The sequence below is a fragment of the Dysidea avara genome, chromosome 7, assembly GCF_963678975.1.
Source record: "Dysidea avara chromosome 7, odDysAvar1.4, whole genome shotgun sequence".
In the NCBI taxonomy this organism is placed as follows: domain Eukaryota; kingdom Metazoa; phylum Porifera; class Demospongiae; order Dictyoceratida; family Dysideidae; genus Dysidea; species Dysidea avara.
Genome location: NC_089278.1, coordinates 8,142,577 through 8,165,092, shown reverse-complemented (window position 1 = coordinate 8,165,092; position 22,516 = coordinate 8,142,577). Strand labels below are relative to the sequence as shown.

General features: G+C 36.7%; 1 protein-coding gene across 1 annotated transcript in view; it reads left to right on the top strand.

Annotated features, from left to right (window-relative positions):
* Positions 1-22,516, top strand: part of LOC136260062 (uncharacterized) — a 77,299-nt gene that overhangs the window by 15,530 nt on the left and 39,253 nt on the right. Inside the window, exons 5-12 of the mRNA XM_066053668.1 lie at positions 2,841-3,149; positions 7,975-8,295; positions 8,816-9,166; positions 13,265-13,354; positions 13,897-14,227; positions 15,914-15,948; positions 19,145-19,264; positions 21,130-21,228. Coding sequence (XP_065909740.1) covers positions 2,841-3,149; positions 7,975-8,295; positions 8,816-9,166; positions 13,265-13,354; positions 13,897-14,227; positions 15,914-15,948; positions 19,145-19,264; positions 21,130-21,228 — 1,656 coding nt within the window. The remainder of the gene's footprint in view (positions 1-2,840; positions 3,150-7,974; positions 8,296-8,815; positions 9,167-13,264; positions 13,355-13,896; positions 14,228-15,913; positions 15,949-19,144; positions 19,265-21,129; positions 21,229-22,516) is intronic.

Below are 22,516 nucleotides of genomic sequence, written 5' to 3'. Positions count from 1 at the left end.
TGAATTCTCTTCGGGTGACTGCTCTATTAGGATGACTGCTCTATTAGGATGACTGCTCTATTAGGATGACTGCTCTAATAGAGTATCTCGATCTCGCACTTGCTACACCAAGTTGGATTTCGTGTTATAACTCCGTAGCTTTAAGTCTGATTCTTCTACACCATTGAAGAGCCTTTCTAAGATGATAACTCCATCTGTACAGCGATTTTCAAAGCATTACCCCAAGCGGTTTACCTGTTAGGCGTGGCAAGCAGTCGTTTTTTATTAGCTAATCTCGATTGCGTAATTGTTACACACTGTTGGTTTTTTCGTTGTATCTTCCTGTTTTTTAGCTCGATTTCTTTCAAACCACAAAAGGTTTGAGGTTCAATAGTTAACCTATTCACCCACCGATTTTCAGCTTCTTGCCATACGCGGTTTACCCTGTAGGCGTGACAACATATTGGTGTTATTTTTCGTGAATAATCGCTCATAACTCTTTGCCTGTTTATCGTATTCCAGCCAAAGTTGGTACGGAGATGCGCCTTTATACCCCCCTTCTGTGTGCCAAATTTCAAGGCGATCGGATATGGCGTTCGAGTTTTATAGCAGTTTTTGTAAGTGTGCGAAAAGAGGAAGAAAAATAATAAGAAAAAAACGAAGAAACTAAGCCAATTTTTGAAGTCGCATATCTCGGGAACGCTTGAAGCGATTTCGCTCAAAATTGGAATGTGGAGTGCTGAAGGTGGAGGGAGTGTCCACAGGAAAAATCGTCTTGTTTCATCAAGGCAGCACAGAGCTACGGAGGTGCGAAAATTGCGTTTTCTTTCTTCCTGTCAATATACTCACGGGTGTTACGCGCCGGCTTCTTGGGCCGCACGACACACTACCGTGTGTCTTGATATTTCATATTTCATACCAGAAGTCCTACAAGAAATGACCTAATGCATGAAAACTTACAAAAGCAACCACAAGTGCAAAATAATTACAGTTCACTGAAATACAGGTATATAAACTATTATGTTTCCTAAAACAAAAGGCACACTGCATACAAAAGGGGTGGATCTAGGATTTATAAAAGGGGGGCTAATTATCTCTTGAGTAGAGGTGTGTTCCCAGCATGTGAAGCATGCTGGAACTAGGGGGTCTGGGGGCATGCCCCCTCTTGAAATATAGATGTTAAAATACTGCAATTTGGAGACATTTCCACATAAAATGCATATTATATTTTCTGCCTGTAGATATTTTATATGCTACCTTTAGATATATATGGTTCTCTGCAGCATTTGCTAATGGAAAGGTTTGGGTAGGTTCAGACAACCAAGCACATGATGCACCCTCTCACGATTGCCTGCATGATAGGATAATAATGTTGAAACTGGAAAATTTTGAAATTCGAAATTGAATCTGAGAGCATTCTCAATGGAAATTGTGTACCTGAATTAAGCATACCACTGCCAGTAATAACTACACAAGTAGATGAAAAAGCCTTTTAAACAGCCAATACACTTCATTGTATGTATAGGCACAGGCAGATTCCATAACAGAATCAACTTTTATGTTTACACTGAATGTTCTATTAGAGTAGTTAGGTGACTGTTCTATTAGAGTATCTCGGTCTTGTACACCTCCAATGCTGATTCGGGTCCTTGTTGCATCACCTTTAGCATAAATCCAATAATAATGCCTTGGAAAGATGTTTATAAGGTGGGTTTATGAGTTTTTGTATTATTAGTGATCATATATATAATTATACTAAGACAAAATTTCATTATAATCCTCAGCATATTGATCAAGTAAAGCCTAAAAGTGAAGGGCGGGGGGGAGGGGGGGGGGCTTCAGCCCCCAAAGCCCACCCCCTAGATCCGCCCCTGTACAATTACACTATATTACTTAAAAGTGTATCATTTCCCAACATGAAGATATCTTATATGACTGAAATACTCTAATGCAGTCATTAACGATCAAAAGCATATTGAAGAAACTCTCCAGGGACTCCACACCTATCTTCAAACACTTACCACTGTGTTACTTCTGTCACTTGTTCACTTCACTAAACTCTATCATATAAACTAATGTTCTAGTGTAAGTCTACACAATAACAAGGTTTATAGATGTACCAATGGGAATTCTAGATTGTTCCAGACTGTTCTATGTGTGCTCTATTAAACTGTTACAAAAATAATCCAGCCTGTGGCCAGTATAGAAATATAAAAAGACATGTAAACAGCCTAAAGTATTTGTTGTTAATGTTATTAGTGCTTTACAGTGACCAGCACTGAAGGTCTGACAGCAACATGTGCTGCAGTCTTAGGATTACCTAACCTAATTTCAAGGACTTAGACTTAGTGACTTATGCTGAAAAGGTGTAACAGAAAAGGGGCCAAGGTAAGCAAAAAAATCCCTCCAACCCCAAGATTTGAACTGCAATGTCTAGTTGGGGCCACACTCGGTCTCCTCCAGGAGGGATGGATTTTCTTCCTTAAACCTAAAGTATTTATTGTTATTAGTGCTTTACAGTGACCAGCACTGAAGGTCTTGGCTTTCAATTATTTGGGTTACAAAAGTTCTGGCAGCCATTATTAATATATTAAGATCATTGCAGCCATTTCTTGGGCCACTCCTCTTTTACAGCTTGGCTGTTTTTGTTTTTGTTGTTGTTGTTGCACATTTTAAATTTTCTGATTATTAAGCCATAGTGAGTAATTATTATGGTACACCATATACTACACCTAGCCCTTTTGTTAACTGCATACAGTGATAAGCAACTTCAAACTATAATTGTTTGTGACCACTGAATAATTATGTTTGTACATTTAATTAACATGATTTGTCTATAATCACAATATGTGCATGTATAGCAATTACTGACATAAGACTAATCAATGGAACATATAAGAATCAAGGCAGATTAGAAGTACAAGTCAGTGGTATTTGGGGAACTGTCTGTCTTAATTCATGGGGAGCTGATGAATCCAACATTGCTTGCAAACAGCTTGGCTACTCTAAAGCTCTGTTTGCTGTCAGTACAACTGTATCTGATGATGAAATACCAAAGTGGTTGGAAAGAATGAATTGCAGTGGTAATGAAGCTTTCATCTGGAATCGTGCCAATAATGGAATAGGAGAAGATGACTGTAAAGTTGTTTACCTTGTGTGTCACACTGAAGGTACTGAGTACGTATATGTGATTGACTCTCTGTATATATATATGCTTATAAATGTGTTATGTTGGTTATCAAGACACACTTTAGTGTGTTGTGTGGCCCAAGAAGTGGATGCAACAATAGTGTGTTATTATCAAGATGAACAATGATGCAATTTTCATGCATACGTAACTCTGTGATGCTTTTACCAATCAATACAGTATATGGATGATTCCCATTTTAAACATAGTAATCAGCCACAGAGAAGCCATTTGTGACCCAGTCTGGGAAAACTGGTCTTATCGCCTATTTAAGAGACACCGGTTTTAATATTCAGTGTGTTGTAGCTCGCCAATGGTTGAAGCTATGTGTACCAAATTTTCACACATTTTACACCAATTCCTTACCTCCAGAGCTTCCATTGTGTAAGTAGCCAACAACTACGTTTCCCACTATTTTAGATAGTTTTAAACCAATGTTGACTGTATCAGGTGAGCTCCAAAAGGGGTGGGAGGTGGGGGGGCTGGAAGGCAGGAAAGATGGTGTGAAAAGGAAAGCGTAGGGATGAATTATGCCAAGTTTTGGGCCATTCAGGTCTCAAAATTGGCTAAAATGAAAGGAAATTCACAGCAGAGGTACTTATTGAACACCACAGAGTTGTACAGCCACATACAGCCATTCCCAGGCTGACCAGAGCTCCAGTAAAGCCCCACACCACACGTACAGATTGCCACTGGGCTTGGGAAAAGTAGCCAGCAAAACCAGACCACTCAAGTCTTGATTGTGGAATTAGATAGTTTATTCATGTAGCTTTGTGTCCTGGGTGAAAAACTGTATCTGCTGACATGTGCGATAAGACCGGTTTTCCCAGACTGGGTCACATTTTGTGCTACCTCAAATTGATTGAAAAAATCAAGCTTGTAGCTATAGCTGTTATTAAATGACCCTGGTCTGAAGGAATCAGTTAGTCATTCAGTTAGTCAGTTAATCAATCTGTCAGCAGAAAATTCCACTGAATAATTTTTTTACAGTCTATTGGAAGCTTTTTGGGTTGCACTTTTGGGGTTGATTATACCTAACCTGTCAATATTTTTTGTGAGAAAATTAAAGATCTCCATGATCCTTCATACTTATAAAATGGTATGGAGAAGGTCATAGTATACAATTTTGTTCATGAAAAACATACAGATTCATTGTAGATCTGTTGAAATATAATTATATGAATAAGTGGCATATTTCAAGTTTTAAGTGCAGTCATTGGTTCCTTCTGATTTCATATTCACTTGTAAATCTATGTTTCTTGCAAATCATTGCTTTCTATAGTGTTTTTTTTGGAAAGTGTTTAATTAGGATATTAGCAAAAACATGGGCAATCTGTATTATGAACCACTACCATGATAAAATTTGTTAACTAAAGTAAATATCTTGATAAATAATGCTCTTCACAGTTTTGCTAGCAGTGTGTTTAGTAATAGTAGATTAGTATCTCCATAGCTTTTATCATAGAGTGCAGTAGTACTGTATGCATGTATACTAGAGATCGTGGTGGTTTACACTTTCTTGAAAAATAATATTGACCAGAAGCCTGCCTGCCTGCCTGCCTGCCTGCCTGCCTGCCTGCCTGATGCTTTTAGACAAGCATAACTCGATAGTGGCTAAGGCTATGGGTTTGATTTTTTCACTGTTGGACGTCACTTCAGCCTGATAGGTGCCTTTTGGCATACCACAGTACATGCAATGTATGCATCATTTGTCCTCCCATTTCTTCTTGCTAAGGAGTTGATTTGTGGTACTAGTACATGATGATTTCCCTATGCCTGTATTCCCTATATCTGTAATAGAAATCATCCCTATTTTCCATAGTGACTGGATTGATTGCAGAGGCATTTCTTGTAATGTTCTTCATTTTAATGCTGTATATTGGGCTGAACATAGCTGAAAACGAAGCGTAATGGCTACTTCATTTCTTCAGTGATTGATAGTTAGGGGATACATTCAGATGAAACATTAAGTATGGCACCATTCTTTCTTTTGATGTGGTATGCGCTGGTTTACCAATTATAATTATGTTACAAAAAGTAAACAAAGAAGTAGAAGGAAAAATTAGGAATTTTAAGTTTGATTAGAAATCATAGACATAAAAAGTAGTGAAACAAGGGAGGTTGCTCGCACTTGCAGATATACTAGTGGACATTTAATCCCTAATTCAGTCATGGTTGTAGACTGAAGTATGTAAAATGTCTAGTATATCTGCAATTCCCTTGTTTTACTACCTTTTATGTCTATGATCCCTAATCAAACTTAAAGTTCCTAATTTTTCCTTTTAACGTTCTGATTTCTTTGTAACCACTGAAAGGCACTCCAGTGTTGATTTATAGTTTTATTACTTTATAGGCAAGAAAAATGATCATAATTTTTTATTAATTCAGATGTTTATTGGATTTACGCAATAATTAGTAGCAAAGTGTATTTATTCTTTAGGCATGCCAAATTTTAAGGTCAATGAAATAATTCATTGAAATACTTTGAGGATGCAAAACAGTGCCAAAGAAGAATTTGGCATGAAAATACTAATTAAACGCTGAAGGTAAATTATCCTACTACACAATTTGAATATACCAAGTATGTGAAAACTGCAGTATTAAAATTTCTGATAAACTCATATGGCACCGTAGCATATGCCTTAATAAGATAACATGTTTGTATATGTTTATTTCAGTCATATCAAGAAACACGGTAGTGTGTCATGTGGCCAAGAAAGCCGGCGGTCACACCGTGAGTATATTTACAGGAAGAAAGAAAACAGTTTTTTCATGTGTGCATACCTCTATGGCCCCTTCTCTAAAGCACACCATTTTGTATTATAGCTGTCCCCCAAGTAGGATACGCCACACAGAAAATTTGATTAAATTTGCAACAGCCATTTGCAAGATATGGGCATTCAAAATTTTATTTTAATTTCTTCGTTTTATTTCTTCTTATGTCATATGGGAGCTATGGGTGCTTTGATTTCTTTTCGCACACTTTGCAAATATTGCTATAAAATACAAACGTGTAACTTGATTGCCTCGATCTTTGGTACAAATAAAGAGCGTGTAACAGTGAATTTATGTACTAAGTTTGTTGTGAATCTGAGTAATATTCAAGGAGTTATGAACATTTATCCACGTAAAAAAAGATCAAACTTCTGACACGGCTACAGAGTAAACCAAGTATAGAAATAACTTGAAAATTGGTGTATAGATAGGCTGATCATCGTAACAGTGCCTTGTGATAGTTTGAATAGCAATAGAGTTACAGCAACAAAATTATAAAGCAAAAACTAAGTATCTGTAAAATCGTGGGATCGAGATACTCTAATAGAACAGTCACAGCAGGGTAAAAAAGGTGTGCAAAAAATGTTGAAAAAACTTACCAGACTTCAAACCAGGGACCTCCATACCTAACACCTGCATCCTTAACCACTGAACCACTGCTACCTTGGCTGATCACCTCACTTAATTTCTGCTTTATAAATGAAATTTCTAGTTGAAATCTGATCATAATCAAATGTTTGTAATTTCGTAGATCTACCAATGGAAGTACTAGATTGTTCTAGAACATTCTATGTATGTTCTATTAGAAGTCCTCAAAAATGTGCACTCTATTACAGTATTACAAAATATTAGAATTAAATCATGCAATGAAATACATTTATAAGTCTGTCTTCAATAATCATCATTGTATCTACATAGAAAAGAAGAAATGTGAGTAACAACAAACCTCAAAGTCAGCCATAGGCTGGTCTTGGGGAATTATAAAGTACAAAAAGGAGTGAAATCCACACAATAGTATAGCGGCGTGGCCCCCGAAATTGGCAATATTGTGCATTTTTACATAAAACCTTGAAACTTTCCACACAAATAGTACTCCTCATGACATGCATTTTTAGATATAGTGCCATCACTAAGTTGACCTTTGATGATGTTTACAGCCATTTTTGTACAGAATATTGATCATTTTTGTCTTTAACTCCCTGAGGCACTAATTAACTTGTTAAAAATGGTACCAAACAAAAGATCTTGCTGATAGAAACAACTTGGTTTTTATTTGAAGTCAATAGGTGATTTCATTACAAAGTTACGATCATTTTACTAGCTGCAAAATCTGATAAACTTACCTGCCCTTGAGGTGTGAATTACCTGTGAGCAGACAATTATGCATAAAATTTATCAAATTCTGCAGCTTATAAAAATGCTCATAACTTAGGAATGAATTCTCCTATTGACTTCAAATAAGTTGTTTCTATCAAAAAGATCTTTATTTTGGTACCATGTTTTAACAAGTGATTACTGCCTCAGGGTGTTTAAGACAAAAATGATCAATTTTCTGTACAGAAATGGCCGTAAAGGTCACCAAAGGTCAAATCAGCAATGGCACTATATCTAAAAATACATGCATTGAGGAGTACTATTTATGTGGAAAGTTTCATAGCTTTATGAAAAAGTGCACGATTTTTTGGTTGTGCTGCTATACTACAAAAACAGCCAAGCTGTGACAAATGGTATGGCCTTAAAAAACCTGGGTGAAATCAAAGGTGCAGCGGCCAAGAAATGGCTGCAATGATGTTAACGCTAAAAAAATTAATAATGCACACACACAAGCCATTATTATTTTTTTTAGCATTAACGTCATCGCAGCCATTTCTTGGCTGCTGCACCTTTGATTTCACAACTTTTTTTTCACCCAGGCTTTTTAAGGCCACACCATTTTTCACAGCTTGGCTGTTTTTGTGTGGATTACTGTAGCTGGCATATATAGTGTTTGTTGAAAATTATTTTAGTGCTGTGTATGCTACTCCATTGCTTAGAAATTCAATATGATCTAAGATTGGTTGATGGAATAAGTGAGAATGAAGGCAGATTAGAAGTACAAATTAATAGTGTATGGGGAACTGTCTGTGATGACTCATGGGACACTGATGATGCTGATGTTGCTTGTAGACAACTTGGTTACTCTAAAGCATTCATTGCTGATAGTACAACTGAACCTGGTGATGGCTTACCAATCTTGTTTGATGAAGTCAATTGTAATGGTAGTGAGTCCTTCCTTTGGGATTGTGCTAACAATGGGATAGCAGAACATGACTGTCGGCATAGTGAAGATGTTTTTCTTGTGTGTTTGCCTGATGGTAATTCATTAAATGTAAATCATGTTTGTTTTATGTGTGTGTGTGTGTCCATGTAATCCTTATGAAACAATGGATAGGACATATCTAATGTAAATTGTGGCTGAAACAGATTATAACAGAGTATATATAGCCATGAGAAAGTTATGTGTGTAGTATTTTCACTATGTCGACACCTTCATGATTACAACTTCTGCACCACATGCATGCACATACGTGTACTTGTTTTGTTTCATATAGGTAGTTGAACTTGAATAAACTTTACATTTTCATTGTCCAAGTATTGTACATATGCTATACATATGTACATCATGCATACAGTTGGACTTATTTAGTTTAAGTGAAGGGTGTCCCTCTCTAAGGAAATTTCACTACAAACATAGTATATTTTTGTCTCAGTCTTGTATGTATTGTCATACACCACCCGCAGTATCAGCTTTCCTCAGCCACAAAAAAATGTGCCATTATTTGTATTCAACCTATGATGTTTTGTTTGAATGTTATTCTGATGTTATCTTTTCAGAAGTGCAATACGGCATAAGATTGGTTGATGGAGCAAGTGAGAATGAAGGCAGATTAGAAGTACAAATTAGTGGTGTGTGGGGAACTGTCTGTGATGACTCATGGGACACTGATGATGCTGATGTTGCTTGTAGACAACTTGGTTACTCTAAAGCATTCATTGCTGATAGTACAACTGAACCTGGTGATGGCTTACCAATCTTGTTTGATGAAGTCAATTGTAATGGTAGTGAGTCCTTCCTTTGGGATTGTGCTAACAATGGGATAGCAGAACATGACTGTCAGCATAGTGAAGATGTTTTTCTTGTGTGTTTGCCTGATGGTAATTCATTAAATGTAAATCATGTTTGTTAAATGTAAATCATGTTTGTTTTATGTGTGTGTGTCCATGTAATCCTTATGAAACAATGGATATAATGTACGGTACAGTTACTAGGACATATCTAATGTAAATTGTGGCTGAAACAGATTATAACAGAGTATATAGCCATGAGAAAGTTATGTGTGTAGTATCTTCACTATGTTGACACCTTCATGATTACAACTTCTGCACCACATGCATACACATACGTGTACTTATTTTATTACAACTTCTGTCTAGTTTCTTATTTTTATTACAACTTCTGTCTAGTTTCTAGCTGATTTCTCTACAGGGTGATTTGTTTGTAGCTGATCTCTCTACAAGTTGAATTGTGTGTAACTGATCTCTCTACAGGTTGATTTGTTTGTAGCCGATCTCTCTACAAGGTAATTTGTTTGTAGCTGAACTGTCTATAAGGTGATTTGTTTGTAGCTGATCTCTCTGCAGGTTGATTTGTTTTAGCTGAACTCTCTACAGGGTGATTTGTTTGTAGCTGAACTCCTTACATTGTGTGTAGTTTCTAGCTGATCTCCCTACAGGGTGATTTGTTTGTAGCTGATCTCTCTACAAGTTGATTTGTGTGTAGCTGATCTCTCTGCAGGTTGATTTGTTTGTAGCCGATCTCTCTACAGGTAATCTGTTTGTAGCTGAACTCTCTATAGGGTGATTTGTTTGTAGCTGATCTCTCTTTGCAGGTTGATTTGTTTTAGCTGAACTCTCTACAGGGTGATTGCTTGTAGCTGAACTCCTTACATTGTGCCTAGTTTCTAGTTGATGTCTCTACAGGGTGATTTTTTGTAGCTGAACTCTCTACAGGGTGATTTGTTTCTAGTTTATCTCTCTACAGGTAGATTTGTGTTGATTTGTTCATTGCTGATCGCTCTAAAGGTTGATTTGTTGCAGCTGAACACCCTGCAAAGTGTTTTGTTTGTAGCTGATCACTCAAAAGGGTAATTTGTTTGTAGCTGAACTCTCTCCACAGTGAGTTGTGTGTAGCCGAATTCTGTGTAACTGAATTCTCTAGAGAGTGACTTAATTGTAGCTGAATTCTCTACACAGTGCATGACTTGTTTATAGCTGAACTTTCTTCAGTGTGACTTGTAGTGTTCTGAATCTCTATAGTGATATATTTGCTTAACTCTCCACATGGTGACTGTCTTCTTGCTGAACTGTCTATAAGATTAACTGTTTGCAGCTGAACTCCCTACAGAATAACTTGTGATGTAATAAAGTTCTATAATGGAATAAATAAATTAGCCGAATGCTCTATTAGGGTGACTGTTCTATTAGAATATCTCGATCTCGCATTTGCTACACGGAGTTGGCTTTCGAATCATAACTCAGTGGTTTGTAATCCGATTCTTCTGTACTACTGCAAGGACTTTCTATCAAGATTATTCCAGCTATACACCGATTTTCAGCTCATTGCTCTAAGCGGTTTGCCTAGTAGGCGTGAAAACTAATACTTTTTTATTCATAAAAATCGATCGCGTAATTGTGACACAGGTTGGGTTTTGTGTCATATCTCCGTGGTCTTTATCTCGATTCCTTTCAAACCACCAAAAGGCACTCCTACGATGGTTACTCCATCTACATAGCAATTTTCAACTCATTCCATGAAGCGGTTTACCCTGTAGGCGTGACAACAAATTGATCTTGTTTTACGCGAATAATCGGTCATAACTCCTGAACCATTCATCGGATTTGTACCAAATTTGATGCTAGGATTCGCCGTTGGACTCCCTTTCTGTGTGCCAAATTTCAAGGCGATCGGAGTACGCGTTTGCTTGTTATAGCAATTTTTTCAAGTGTGCGAAAAGACGAAGAAGAAGAAGAAAAAAAAAACGAAGAAAAAAAAACGAAACTTTGGCAGCTCGTATCTCGGAAATGGCTGGAGCGATTTCCTTCAAATTTGGAATGTAGACTCCCTTGGCTGGCGGGCAACTGTGTAGCAAATTTGGTTCCAATCAGATAAGTGATCACCGAGATACAAATGTGTGAAAACGACGTTTTCGTTCTTCCTGTCAATATACTCACGGTGTGGCGCGCCGGCTTCTTGGGCCGCACGACACACTACCGTGTGTCTTGATCAGCCAAAAGTAGGGATTAAAATGCATCTAATTTTAGCAAGTAGTCATCTATCTGATCTTGTTTGACTCGTTTCCTTACTTTTTGTTGTATGGATCATTCTCATTTCAACTGTAAGCTTGTTTCCTTATACTTTTTATAGCATGTGTATTGTATCAATTCCTACTTTCTTTTAAAATTTTAAATATATTTAAATAACTAGTAATACTGTGCATTCAAAAAAAATAATAGTTTAAAAAACTTGGCTTGCAGCATTTAACACACACACACACACACACAATTTTCCCAAAGCAATTAAAGGAACTAGGAGTGTGCCCTACAGCTGACAGAATGCTAGCTGCACAACACACACCTGTTTAGATTTCAATTCTTACATGGCTGATACAAAATAGCTGCTGTTGATAGGTGACACACCTATGGTTGCAGTAGTCTTTTTTCAAACTTTAATATCTGTGTTCCTGAGGATGAGGCAGTTGTTTGTAACTTATGAAAGTACATGGCAGTATTCTCAGCATGTATTCATGCATGTGTGAGTATATATAACCAATTCACTATAAGCTGTTGTGTCTATCAGCTCTGCATGACATGTGCAGTTTTAAAATTTTTCAGCAGTTAGTAACTGGATGTGATCTTGCATGGCCAGACTACTATTTTAACACACAGGCATTCGCACTGATGACTCATTCTGGTGCCAATTTGTCAATGCCATCTACCAAATTGATATCAGCACCACATGGACTTCACTGTCCATTGCACATAAGCATACACCCTGTAAGGTGATGTTGACAAATTTTTACCTAAAAAAATCTGAATTTTGTAGATAACAAGAACAGCTTGTCTATTCAGTTGTTCTAAGACTCTATTTTGAGCGGGTACTTGTGTATAATTTTGATTAATAAGTACCATGCAAAGAAAAAGTGGTCTGGTTACATATATAAGTTACTTAACATTAACCTTGTTTCTTACATGATACAGAGCCATTTCAGTGTATAAATTTACTTTACTTAATAACTAGCATGATTAATTAACATAGTACACAGAAAGATAAAGTAAGGAAACAGCTTACTAATGATGAGTAAGTTTGTTGCTAAAAATTGGAAAAGTAGATGTCTAGCCCTGCTACCTTGATCACTTGGTCTGGGAAAACTGGTCTTATTGCCCATGACAGGAGATTTAATTTTTTACCAATAACACATTGCGACATGAATAAACTTTATCAATTTCATATTCAAAGTCAGCTAGACTCGAGTGGTCAGCTTTTGCTGGCTACTTTTCCCAAGCACAGTGGCGATCCATATGAGAGGTCAGGGGCCCTAATGGAGCTCTGGCCAACCAGGAGATGGCTTTACAGCTCCATGATGTTGAATAAAGAGTTGTGCTGTAAATGTCCTTTCATTATAGCCAGTTTGGAGACCCAGATGGCCCATAACTTGGCCTAATTCATCCCTATGCCTTACTCTTAAATTTTTTAAACAGCCTCTTTCCCTCCTCCAGACCCCCACCCCTTTTGGAGCTCACCTGGTACAGTTAACATTGAGTTCAAAACTATCTAAAGTGGTGGGAAACTTAAGTGTTGGATACTTGTACAGTAGATGCTCTTGAAGGTAAGGAATCATTGTAAAATATGTGAAAATTAGTTTCAACTATTAGCGAGCTACAACACACTGAATACCCGAAACTGGCATTTCTCACTACTTTTAAATAGGCAATAAGATCGGTTTTCTCAGACTGGGTCACATTTATACAATATGTTGTATATGTATGGAAAGTAAAGACTTTATTGAAATGATTAGTCAACTTATGCTTTCAGAATTTATATATAGCTTAATTGTTTTGAATATTTTCACTGCATTTCCATTTCTTAAGCCAGTGTGTTGACTATTTGAAATGTCGCTGGTCGCTGGTGGCGTAGCATCTATGCAACAAGAATTTGCTAGTTTGGCCTTTTACTGTTCCACTGTGCAGATTTTCACATGACAGTTAGTTGCATGTTTCATGCAGATACATTTTGTGAGGCTATTCTACTGGAGTATTTCAATTACGAAAGTGTTAGTTTTCATCTTTCAACAGCTAAAAGGCAATGCTACAATGGTTAATTTATCTACGCAATTATTGCCGTAAACACTTTACTCTGAGGCATGACAACCAATTTGCCTTTTTACACAAATATTAATCATAACTCTGCAAACATGTTGATTTGCTATTTCTAATAACCAGTTAATATATATCCCTATGTATCCTGATAATATTATTAAATGCTAGATCTCAACTTTTGTACTTGTCACACTTTATCAGACCCAAAACCATGCCAAACCTTACCTCAGAATTCATACAATTAAAAGCAACCAGAGGATGGTTATTAAGTTATTATGGATGGAGTTAACATTTCTGCCTTTTACGCATACCAGTTTGAATTGGGAAGTAAATGGCTTTTCAATCAACTGTATAGTAAAAACATTGTCAACTGTCTATAGTAACTAACCAATATAAATAAGCAATTTTGACAAATTGCAACTTCATTGCTGTACTATTTAATTGCAATTGATTAATTGCAAATTATCACTTGTTCTATTAAAATGGTGTGAAACAATTGAAACTTGTTTGCATGGAACAATGCTTTGTTTCATGTTTAGGAGATGCTGTTGTTGAGCCCACTTCTGTCATAACCACTGTTGAGTCCATTGTAACCATTACATTCAATGCTACTAGCAACTCAGCCACCACTCTTGCTGATGAAAGTATAACTGTAAAAGCAAACACAAGTGTAATTACAATTGTTGATACCAATCCACCCAGTACCAGTAGCTCATCAGTGTTACCAGTGATATTGGGTTGTGTGGGTGGAAGTTTATTAGTAATTTGTATCATCATTTGTATCGTTGGAATAATTATGAGGAAAAGGTGTAAGAAAAGACGTCACACTAGATATGGAATATTCAGAGCAGAGAATCTAATGATTGGCAGGTACAAATCTAGTTGCAGAAATCACAGTTGGTCTCTAAGATAATGAGAGAGAATTCTTAGCTCCCCATTTATGTCCATCAACGATTTGGTAGTTTGACCCCCAACTAGAGTATGAATGTTATACAGTTAGAAAACAATGTAATTTTCCTTCAATTTACAGTAATACAATGTCTATTTATTTGGCAGTCATAACTAAATATCAAACACACTAGTTGTATGATGGTAATTTTTTAGCGTTTAAGGTGAACTAGGGTTAAAGGGCATGAAGCATCCATCTGCTTATCCCAAAAGCCTACCTTCTTACAGATAGTGAAAGACTATGATTAAAAGGCAAACCTTAGTTAGTGATAAGTTAGCCTTGGTTTCTTCTTCACCAAGTGCAGGTTTTGTTTTCCTATATTTTATATCCATGCAAAAACAGCTAAGCTTTTTGGGCTTGACTATATTAAACTGATAATGCCAAAGTACCATAAACATAGTCCATATATTTTATGTGGGAAAGTACAAACCTTCATGATCCCTACTATGCAGTATGATATTACCTGCAGCAGGGGAAGCCTGGTTTTTGAAGTATAGTAAATTTTGAAAGAAAGGTCTCTTTGGAATACCGTATAGTGGAAAACATTGGCGAATTGAACTACGATTTGCCTAAGTTTTACCCTCCAAATTTTATCAAAGAATGTTTCACTGTTGGGTGACTATTGGTGCATGTGATCAGTGCACACAAACATGCAGTATGCATCACACATTAACTGTATCAGTATTTAAGTACAAACGTCATTTCTGCTTCATCTTCAGTCTGCCAGAGCAACTTGAGACAGCAGTTTAAGTTCTTCTCCTACAGCAGGTGTTAATCATGACGTGTACACCACAGAGGGGGATTTCTGAGGTTTCCAGAAACCGGTCAAGTGTATTCAAGCAGTTAAAAATGGATTTGCAAAGGCACAAGACGCTCAGATCGAGATACTCTAATAGAGCAGTCAATCACTCTAATAAAGCAGTCACAGTATTCAGAGAGGCAGTGTAGCACACTATGTAGCTATAAATAAGAATTTTAATGTACTTTATCAGTGATATTAATACATAGGTAGTTAGTGGAGAGCAGTTATTCTCAGCAGGCAATAACATTTTCTTCTTTTTTCATCAAAAGTCCAGAAACCAGTCACCAAAAATCTTGGAGCCGCCTATGCACCAGTGAGATGCCATGCCGTGACATGCATAATACAGTATCTGCACTTTAAGGTCAGCACCAGATTACAGAGAAATTACAAAAAATTTACTATCCTGCTCGTAATGATGATACTTGCGGATTTCTACAACAGCATACATGGATTCCCCAAGGTTTTTCCTCACCAATCTCCTATTTTAGCCAATTCACCAAAGTTTTTTTGCCAATGCAGATTTTTAGCAGTTCACCAAAGTTTTACACTACCAAAGTTTTGCACTATACGGTATCTGAAAATAAACATACAGCATTTTGTGTGTAATTGACATTCCTTATGAGTATAGATTTTATGGGTTTATTACAGTAAAAAAAGACTGTTCCCATCTATGTGGTACCAATTTTCTACAGATTCTGAGCCATAGCTACTGTTCACATAACAACTTTATCATTTTTGTCGTGTATGCATTACATGCTATGTTTGGGATAAAATGTTACCTATAATATATTTGGTCTTTGTGTAGAATAAAGGGTGGTTCAAAGCAAAGTGGTATGACAGGTAAATTCATAGTTTACCGTAATTTGCTTTATTTTCATGCAAAAAATTTTCATGATAAAAATTTTCGTTGTCAAAATATTTTCATATGACTTACGTGAATGACTGTTCTATTAGAGTAGTTCAATCTTTTATAAAAAATTTTGTGTAAGAAATTTTCATACAAGTTTTTGCATATGAAAATTGTTTTAAAACAAAAAAAAGCAAATTATGGTATACCTCTATAGCACCACATATAATTGTGATCAGTATAATGTGTTTAAAACTGATAAATGTATATCAATCTTGTTGCCAGTTTAGAGCCAGCTTTGTGGTATACTTATTTTTTGAGTATTAAAGAATCTTTCTGCTGCATACTTTTGCATAAATGAATGCTATAGGAATAACAGCTACACCAATAAGAGTCAAGCAGTATAGATTAAGCATATTGATGTCCTCAGTATTATAAAGCATTATTAGGAATAATGATATAACAGAACTGCTAACTCTCTTTCTCTGTGTGTGTGTGTCTAATATATATATATATATATTATATTATATATATATATATATTGTTACACCCAAATGCATTACTTAACTGCTTGACTGGATGACAGTTGAGCATTAGATGCTTGTCACATGAATTATAGTTTTGTAACACACCCATGAAATTTGTATCTGATATGTAAACACGACACCCGAGGGCTGTAGGCTTGAGGGTGGAGTCATTTACAAACCAGATACAAACCGAATGGATGTGTTATAACTGATCTGTGGTATGGGGCATGCATAGATCAAAGACGCCCATTTGTAACATGGAAGGAACAAGAAAGCAAGGCTAAAATTGGCTACTGCTGTGTACAAGGAACGATTTCACTCACTAATTACTGTCTTGATGGGTTGGTTAATTCATTGCTAGCTAGTTTATTCTTTGGAGGTGCATCAGGGGCGGATCCAGACTTTTAAAAAGGGGGGTTCTACTTTGGAATTGCAAATTCAGCCTAGCTGTAGGTTGAAGACCAAAACAAAAAAACAAAACAAAACAAAAAAAAAGGTCATCACCTACTGACAATAGCTGCCCTTCACCGTAGATGCCCTCACCAACTATATTTCCTTATTTATAATTAGATACATAGCTTGCTACACCACTCCTCAAAAGACTACTGTGACTGCTCTATTAGAGTATCTCGATTTGACTGCTCTATTAGAGTATCTTGAGTAGGAGAGGCTCTCTCAAAAAGAGGGTTCCATGGAACCCTTTGAACCCCCCCCCCTGGATCCACCCCTGTGTATATTGATGCAATTCACTCCAGTACTGCTTCATATCATTTAGATGGGTGTAGCTGAAGTAATAATAATAATAATAATAAAGTGTCTGACATTCATTGTTGAGTGGTGCAGTGCTATAATAGTCTTGGTTAGCTTAATTTATTGGCGAATGAGCGATTCATCTCTTTGATGTATTAACCAAATTCATTGACTTCCTGTGTTGGTCTGGTGTATGGTTTCGTTTGATGTCTTTGAACTAATTAATGGCCAGACTGTGTGGCCAAAAGGAGGTACTTAGCCATGTTACAATTTTGTAAATTGGTTTACAACTGATTTGTAACACTGGCGGCAGCCTTTGATCTTCCCACGCACCGTACTACGACTACATGTGTACCATGAAGCCACCTAACTTCAAAGAAAAATCTTGGGGCACATATCTTATAAACCCTGGCTTGCCATGGTACATTTAAGGTAAACATGGCTGGCCATGGTACATTTAAGTTAAACCATGGCTGGCCATGGTTTATGTAATTAAATCATGGCCTTGATATCTGGTTAAGTTGTTATAAGAATCCTGGTAGCATTCGATTGTGGGAGTTTATTATTGCTCACGTGATAAAAACCATGAAACCGATTTTCCATCCTACAACACTCAGACGGAGGCGATTCGACTCCCTTACCACCCTATGAGTTGACAAACGAAAGTTAAAGGTGAGAACTAGTGTCATGGATAATTTACAAGCGCTTGTCCGCGTATTTGATTACGTACCACGCCCACTTTTCGTATATCACGAGGTAACCACTCTACAGCAAAGCTTACCCCTCTGGATGTTTAGAAAACCGTGCAAACAGTGTTTAAGTGATGTAGCAACTTTGAAACACTTGTAAAATAGCTAAATTGAGTGTTTCCGTGATATCCGTAGGATTTGCCCGTTTATGTTAAACATAGTCACAACGTTAGTTGTTGCTGTCCCATAATCGAATCTCACAAGTTGGTCTATATAATGAATTTGGTGGTTGGTATTGTATTGGTTTGGGTGATTAATCGCCATTGGCATGGTAGATATCAGTTGTATCACGTACCCTCGTGATTTGCCTGATATGTACACCAATGCTCTTGGGCCTGACAGCCCCCGATGGGTGTACATATCAGGCAAATCACTCAGGTACATGATACAACTATTGCATAACTTCAAGCTTTAACTACCCTGTTACAAAGCGTGCACTGTTACACCAGTTTCTTTGTATGAGTGTGCATTGCTAATTCCTTAACTGTCTACCAAGGTCAATTACCCCCATCTAACAATAAAAATTTTTGCATAGTTGCTCCTGCCATTGCAATAGCACTGCTTTGCTGTCATTGCAGCTGCTGATGTTGCTGCCAAAAGATATGTATCAATTATCAACAGCGGTGTATAGCAATTAATAGCAGTATAGGTGTATATCCATCTGAAGAAAAGGGGAGCAGAAATCTTGCTTAAAACTAGCTAGGCTCTGGTTTCATTTGAATAGCAGATAAAGAGAAACTCATCATTTTATGCTTACATGAATTCTGCAAGGCTTTCCTTGTTTACAGTCTTTAGTTCTCTTGCTAATTCCTAGTGGGATAGTATGCAATGTAATGAATATTAATTTTGGTGTTCCACCTGCACTTACTCTGTGCCTGGCTGCTGAGACTTATAACTCATTCATGTAGATTAAATCATTGACCCATTACAAACTGCTTAGTTACTGCTTTTCATTTGTATTATTAAAAATACTCAAACGCAGAAAACTACCTATCATTACTGGAGCATGAATTTCAGTTTATAAACATTTGTGTGCAGTAAGCAATTGATAAAGTTAAGCACCATGTAAATTTTGATACACACTTATACTTAAAACTTGAGTTTGTTCTGTTTATTTTGAGAGCCAGCTGTGCAGTTAAAAGGTTTGTATTTATGTCTACCAGATCAGACAAGAACTGTCTTGACTAAAGAAGAACTGAAACAATTAAGAACAGAATGTATGGGGCTCAGTGAAATTTTGATTCAAGGATGTGATGTGAAGTTGACTGTGTTACTTGCAGAAGGTATCTCTCTTCATAATAATTTAATGATTTGTTTGCATGCCATAAACAATTGTATCAGTATTTATAATATGCACATTTTAAAAGATCTTTTATAATGATGCAGAGCCAACTTCAGATATAATCATAATAGTATGGTACTATGTGGGTTGTGCAAAATGAAGTGCCCTCAAAACTAAGCACATAAAAGTAAGTAAAATTTTCCATAACTCTTTGTGATTAACCATTCAATTGACCGATACCTTTCAGACTAGTATTGGACAAAATTGGTTGAATGCTCTGCTCTCATAATCTTTTCACAGTCCATTGAATTTAATCACATATACTGTGAATGAACCATGTTAAACTGTTCATACCAAGTTTCTTTCCTGTACCTTTGTAAATTCACAATATGTACTGAAAATTGTTAATTAGTAGTTAACATTCTTATTTTGAAATTATCACCCCTTTGATAAACTGGAGCAGAAATAAATGGGTCCTTAATGTGCTATTTCACAAAACAATCAAGATACATGGTGGTGGGTTGCAAGAAAGCTGGCACACCATACCAGTGTGTTAATAGGAAGGGAAAATGTGATATTTGCACATACATAGCCTTGCGGTCTTTTCTTCTTCAAATTAGGTCATTCTTGCCTACTGGATTTACTGTATAGGAGTAAAAATCATCCTGATCATCATTCTGATCATTCTCAAAACAAATGTGAACAAATTGTAATATTTTCTCCTATTGTGATACTGGACTTTCATCATTTTGCATTTCATTGTTATAAAGTACAAACACATACCTTTATCACCTTGACACTTGACACACAAAAATGGCATATTAGATGAATTAATGTCCAACATGGAATTTGTATAGAGTTCCTGGAGGCATATAATTGTTCCTAGAGTTTGCTATCACTATGATCTCATCCTTTTTGATTCCCTAACAAGTGACTACTCGCTACCCACCTTCCACTCATGTGAGTAAGCACCATCCAGCAGTACTGCAACACTTATGAACGCTCTACCTAAAATAGCCAAAAACTGTAGAGGTTATACTCTCCTTGTTTTCCAGACATGCTCACAGTTCATAAGTGGTTTATCATCAGTGAAAATATCACTTGCATGGCTGCCAAGGTTGGTGAATTATTTCCAACTTTTTATTCATGAATTTAAGTTGTGATCTAAAGTCAATTTTGCAAATTAGATCACATAATGTAGTTTAGTCAGGTAATGTATACAGAGGATTAATGTTTAAATTTGAATTATTAAGCTGGGCAGCCAGATCAGCTTATTAGGCCGAAGTTGCTAAGCCACAAGGTATACACAAACATACATTGTCAGTGAAGTGGCTACTTTGCTTACTGTACTTAGCATTTGGGTGTGTGTTTTATCTTGCAATTATAGACTCATGCATCAGATGTTGTGTTTTCCTTTGATCTTTGATGAGGTGTTATAGTATGCTACAAAATAGTTAACAAACAAGATCGTGTAAGTAATTTTACAAGCTGGTAGGGCAATGTGGCTGAGGAAAGTATTAAATTTGCACTTCAGATGACAGTCTCAAGTATCCATGTCTTCAACCTTGTGTTTCTACTGGCCAGCGACATTCCAACATGCCAGAGCATTGCCAGCAATGCTCAATCTGCCCATGGAAGGCAATCCAAGCAAACTAGTGGCATGGTTGTGGTTTGTATATGTAGCGTATTGGTGTGGCTATGTAGTCATGGTGAAAAATCACCTTCAATGGTGTGCGTGTGAGAAAAGCAAAATTAATTGGTCACACATCCTGAAAAAACTTGGTTGTGTAAATGGGAATTGAGATGTGTCATTTTGTATATTACTACATAATGATATAGTGAATATTCCCTGAATAATCATTTTAGGTGAATTTGGTCGTGTATATAGAGGGTTATGGATACAAAAAACTGCTGATGGAAGCAAAGTATTGCAATCACAATTGGTTGCTGTTAAGACTATCAAGGGTATGTAGCTATTGAATTGTCGTCATGTATCCATTCATTAATGCACATGTATTCTACATATAAAAAATTTGGGTACAATTTCATCAATGTTCGTATGATGCGCATGTCTATGATATTAATTAGTATTTTAAAGCATTACCACACAGAGGATGATTAAATATGAACTATACACATGTCTTTATGATGTGTCATACATTACCTTCAATAGGCTGCTATTCAAAATCATTATTTTATGTGATGAAAAATACCTTTATATAAGAGTCTTAGTGTATCTAACATCCTCTAGTGTCACAAATAAGAAAAGTACCAATACTGCAAAAATACAATATTAGGTCTGCCAACCTTCCTGCTTGCTAGTCTGACCACAGTCACAAGGATAGAAGCTAAACTACATGGAACACCACCACAATTTATGCAACATTAGAGAACTTACCTGTGTATTTTGGGATTGCAACAACTATTGATTCTGTCTGCTGTGCCAGTTTATTTTTATTTCATTTTCTTATCATCTTAATCATGCAAACAAACCATATGGAAACATTAATTTTTCATATAGACACTTCCTTTATGTTTCATATATAATTTAGAAAATCTTATGTAATATGTGACTGGATTTTGGAAAAATGATCCAAATCGCACATTAGAAGTTTCGAGATAAACGGTTTTAAAGAATTGAAGCCAGCATAACTCTCCAAGGATAGCAAGCATGCGTATGAAATTTACACAAAAGATGCATCAATCTGTTACCTTTCAGGCCACTTCCAGTACTTGTAGCTGCTTGTAGAGTTTCCCGCCAAATAAGATAGAAAATCTGAGCAGTTGGACGAGCGAAGTAGTATCACGAGTGCTCACAAAGGGGTGGAGGATGGGGGGTGGCGGGGAGGGAAAGAGATAGACCTCAAAATGGAGGCAGACCATGATTGGAGTCCAGACATGAGATTACAGGGCCGTGCTGGCTCCTTAGTGGCTGATATGTAGCAAAATCAACAGATAAAACGTCTGGCCAACATTATAAGGCTGTCTACCAGTAAGCCACTTCTTGCCAAGCCAGGTCCTTCACAGGGCCTGAAACCGCCATTTGAGCACTCCACACCACCCAGAAAGGACGTCTGTTAAAACCAGCCTCAAGTAGTTTGAGTAGTACTGAGGGTCAAAACTAGTAGTACGATAGTGTAGCTATCCACTGGTGGTGTCAGTTTGATTTTGCCTGATGTGCGATTTGGATCGGTTTTGTAAAATCTGGTCACATATTTCCTTTGATGTTTGAGTTTACTAAATCCAACAGAAA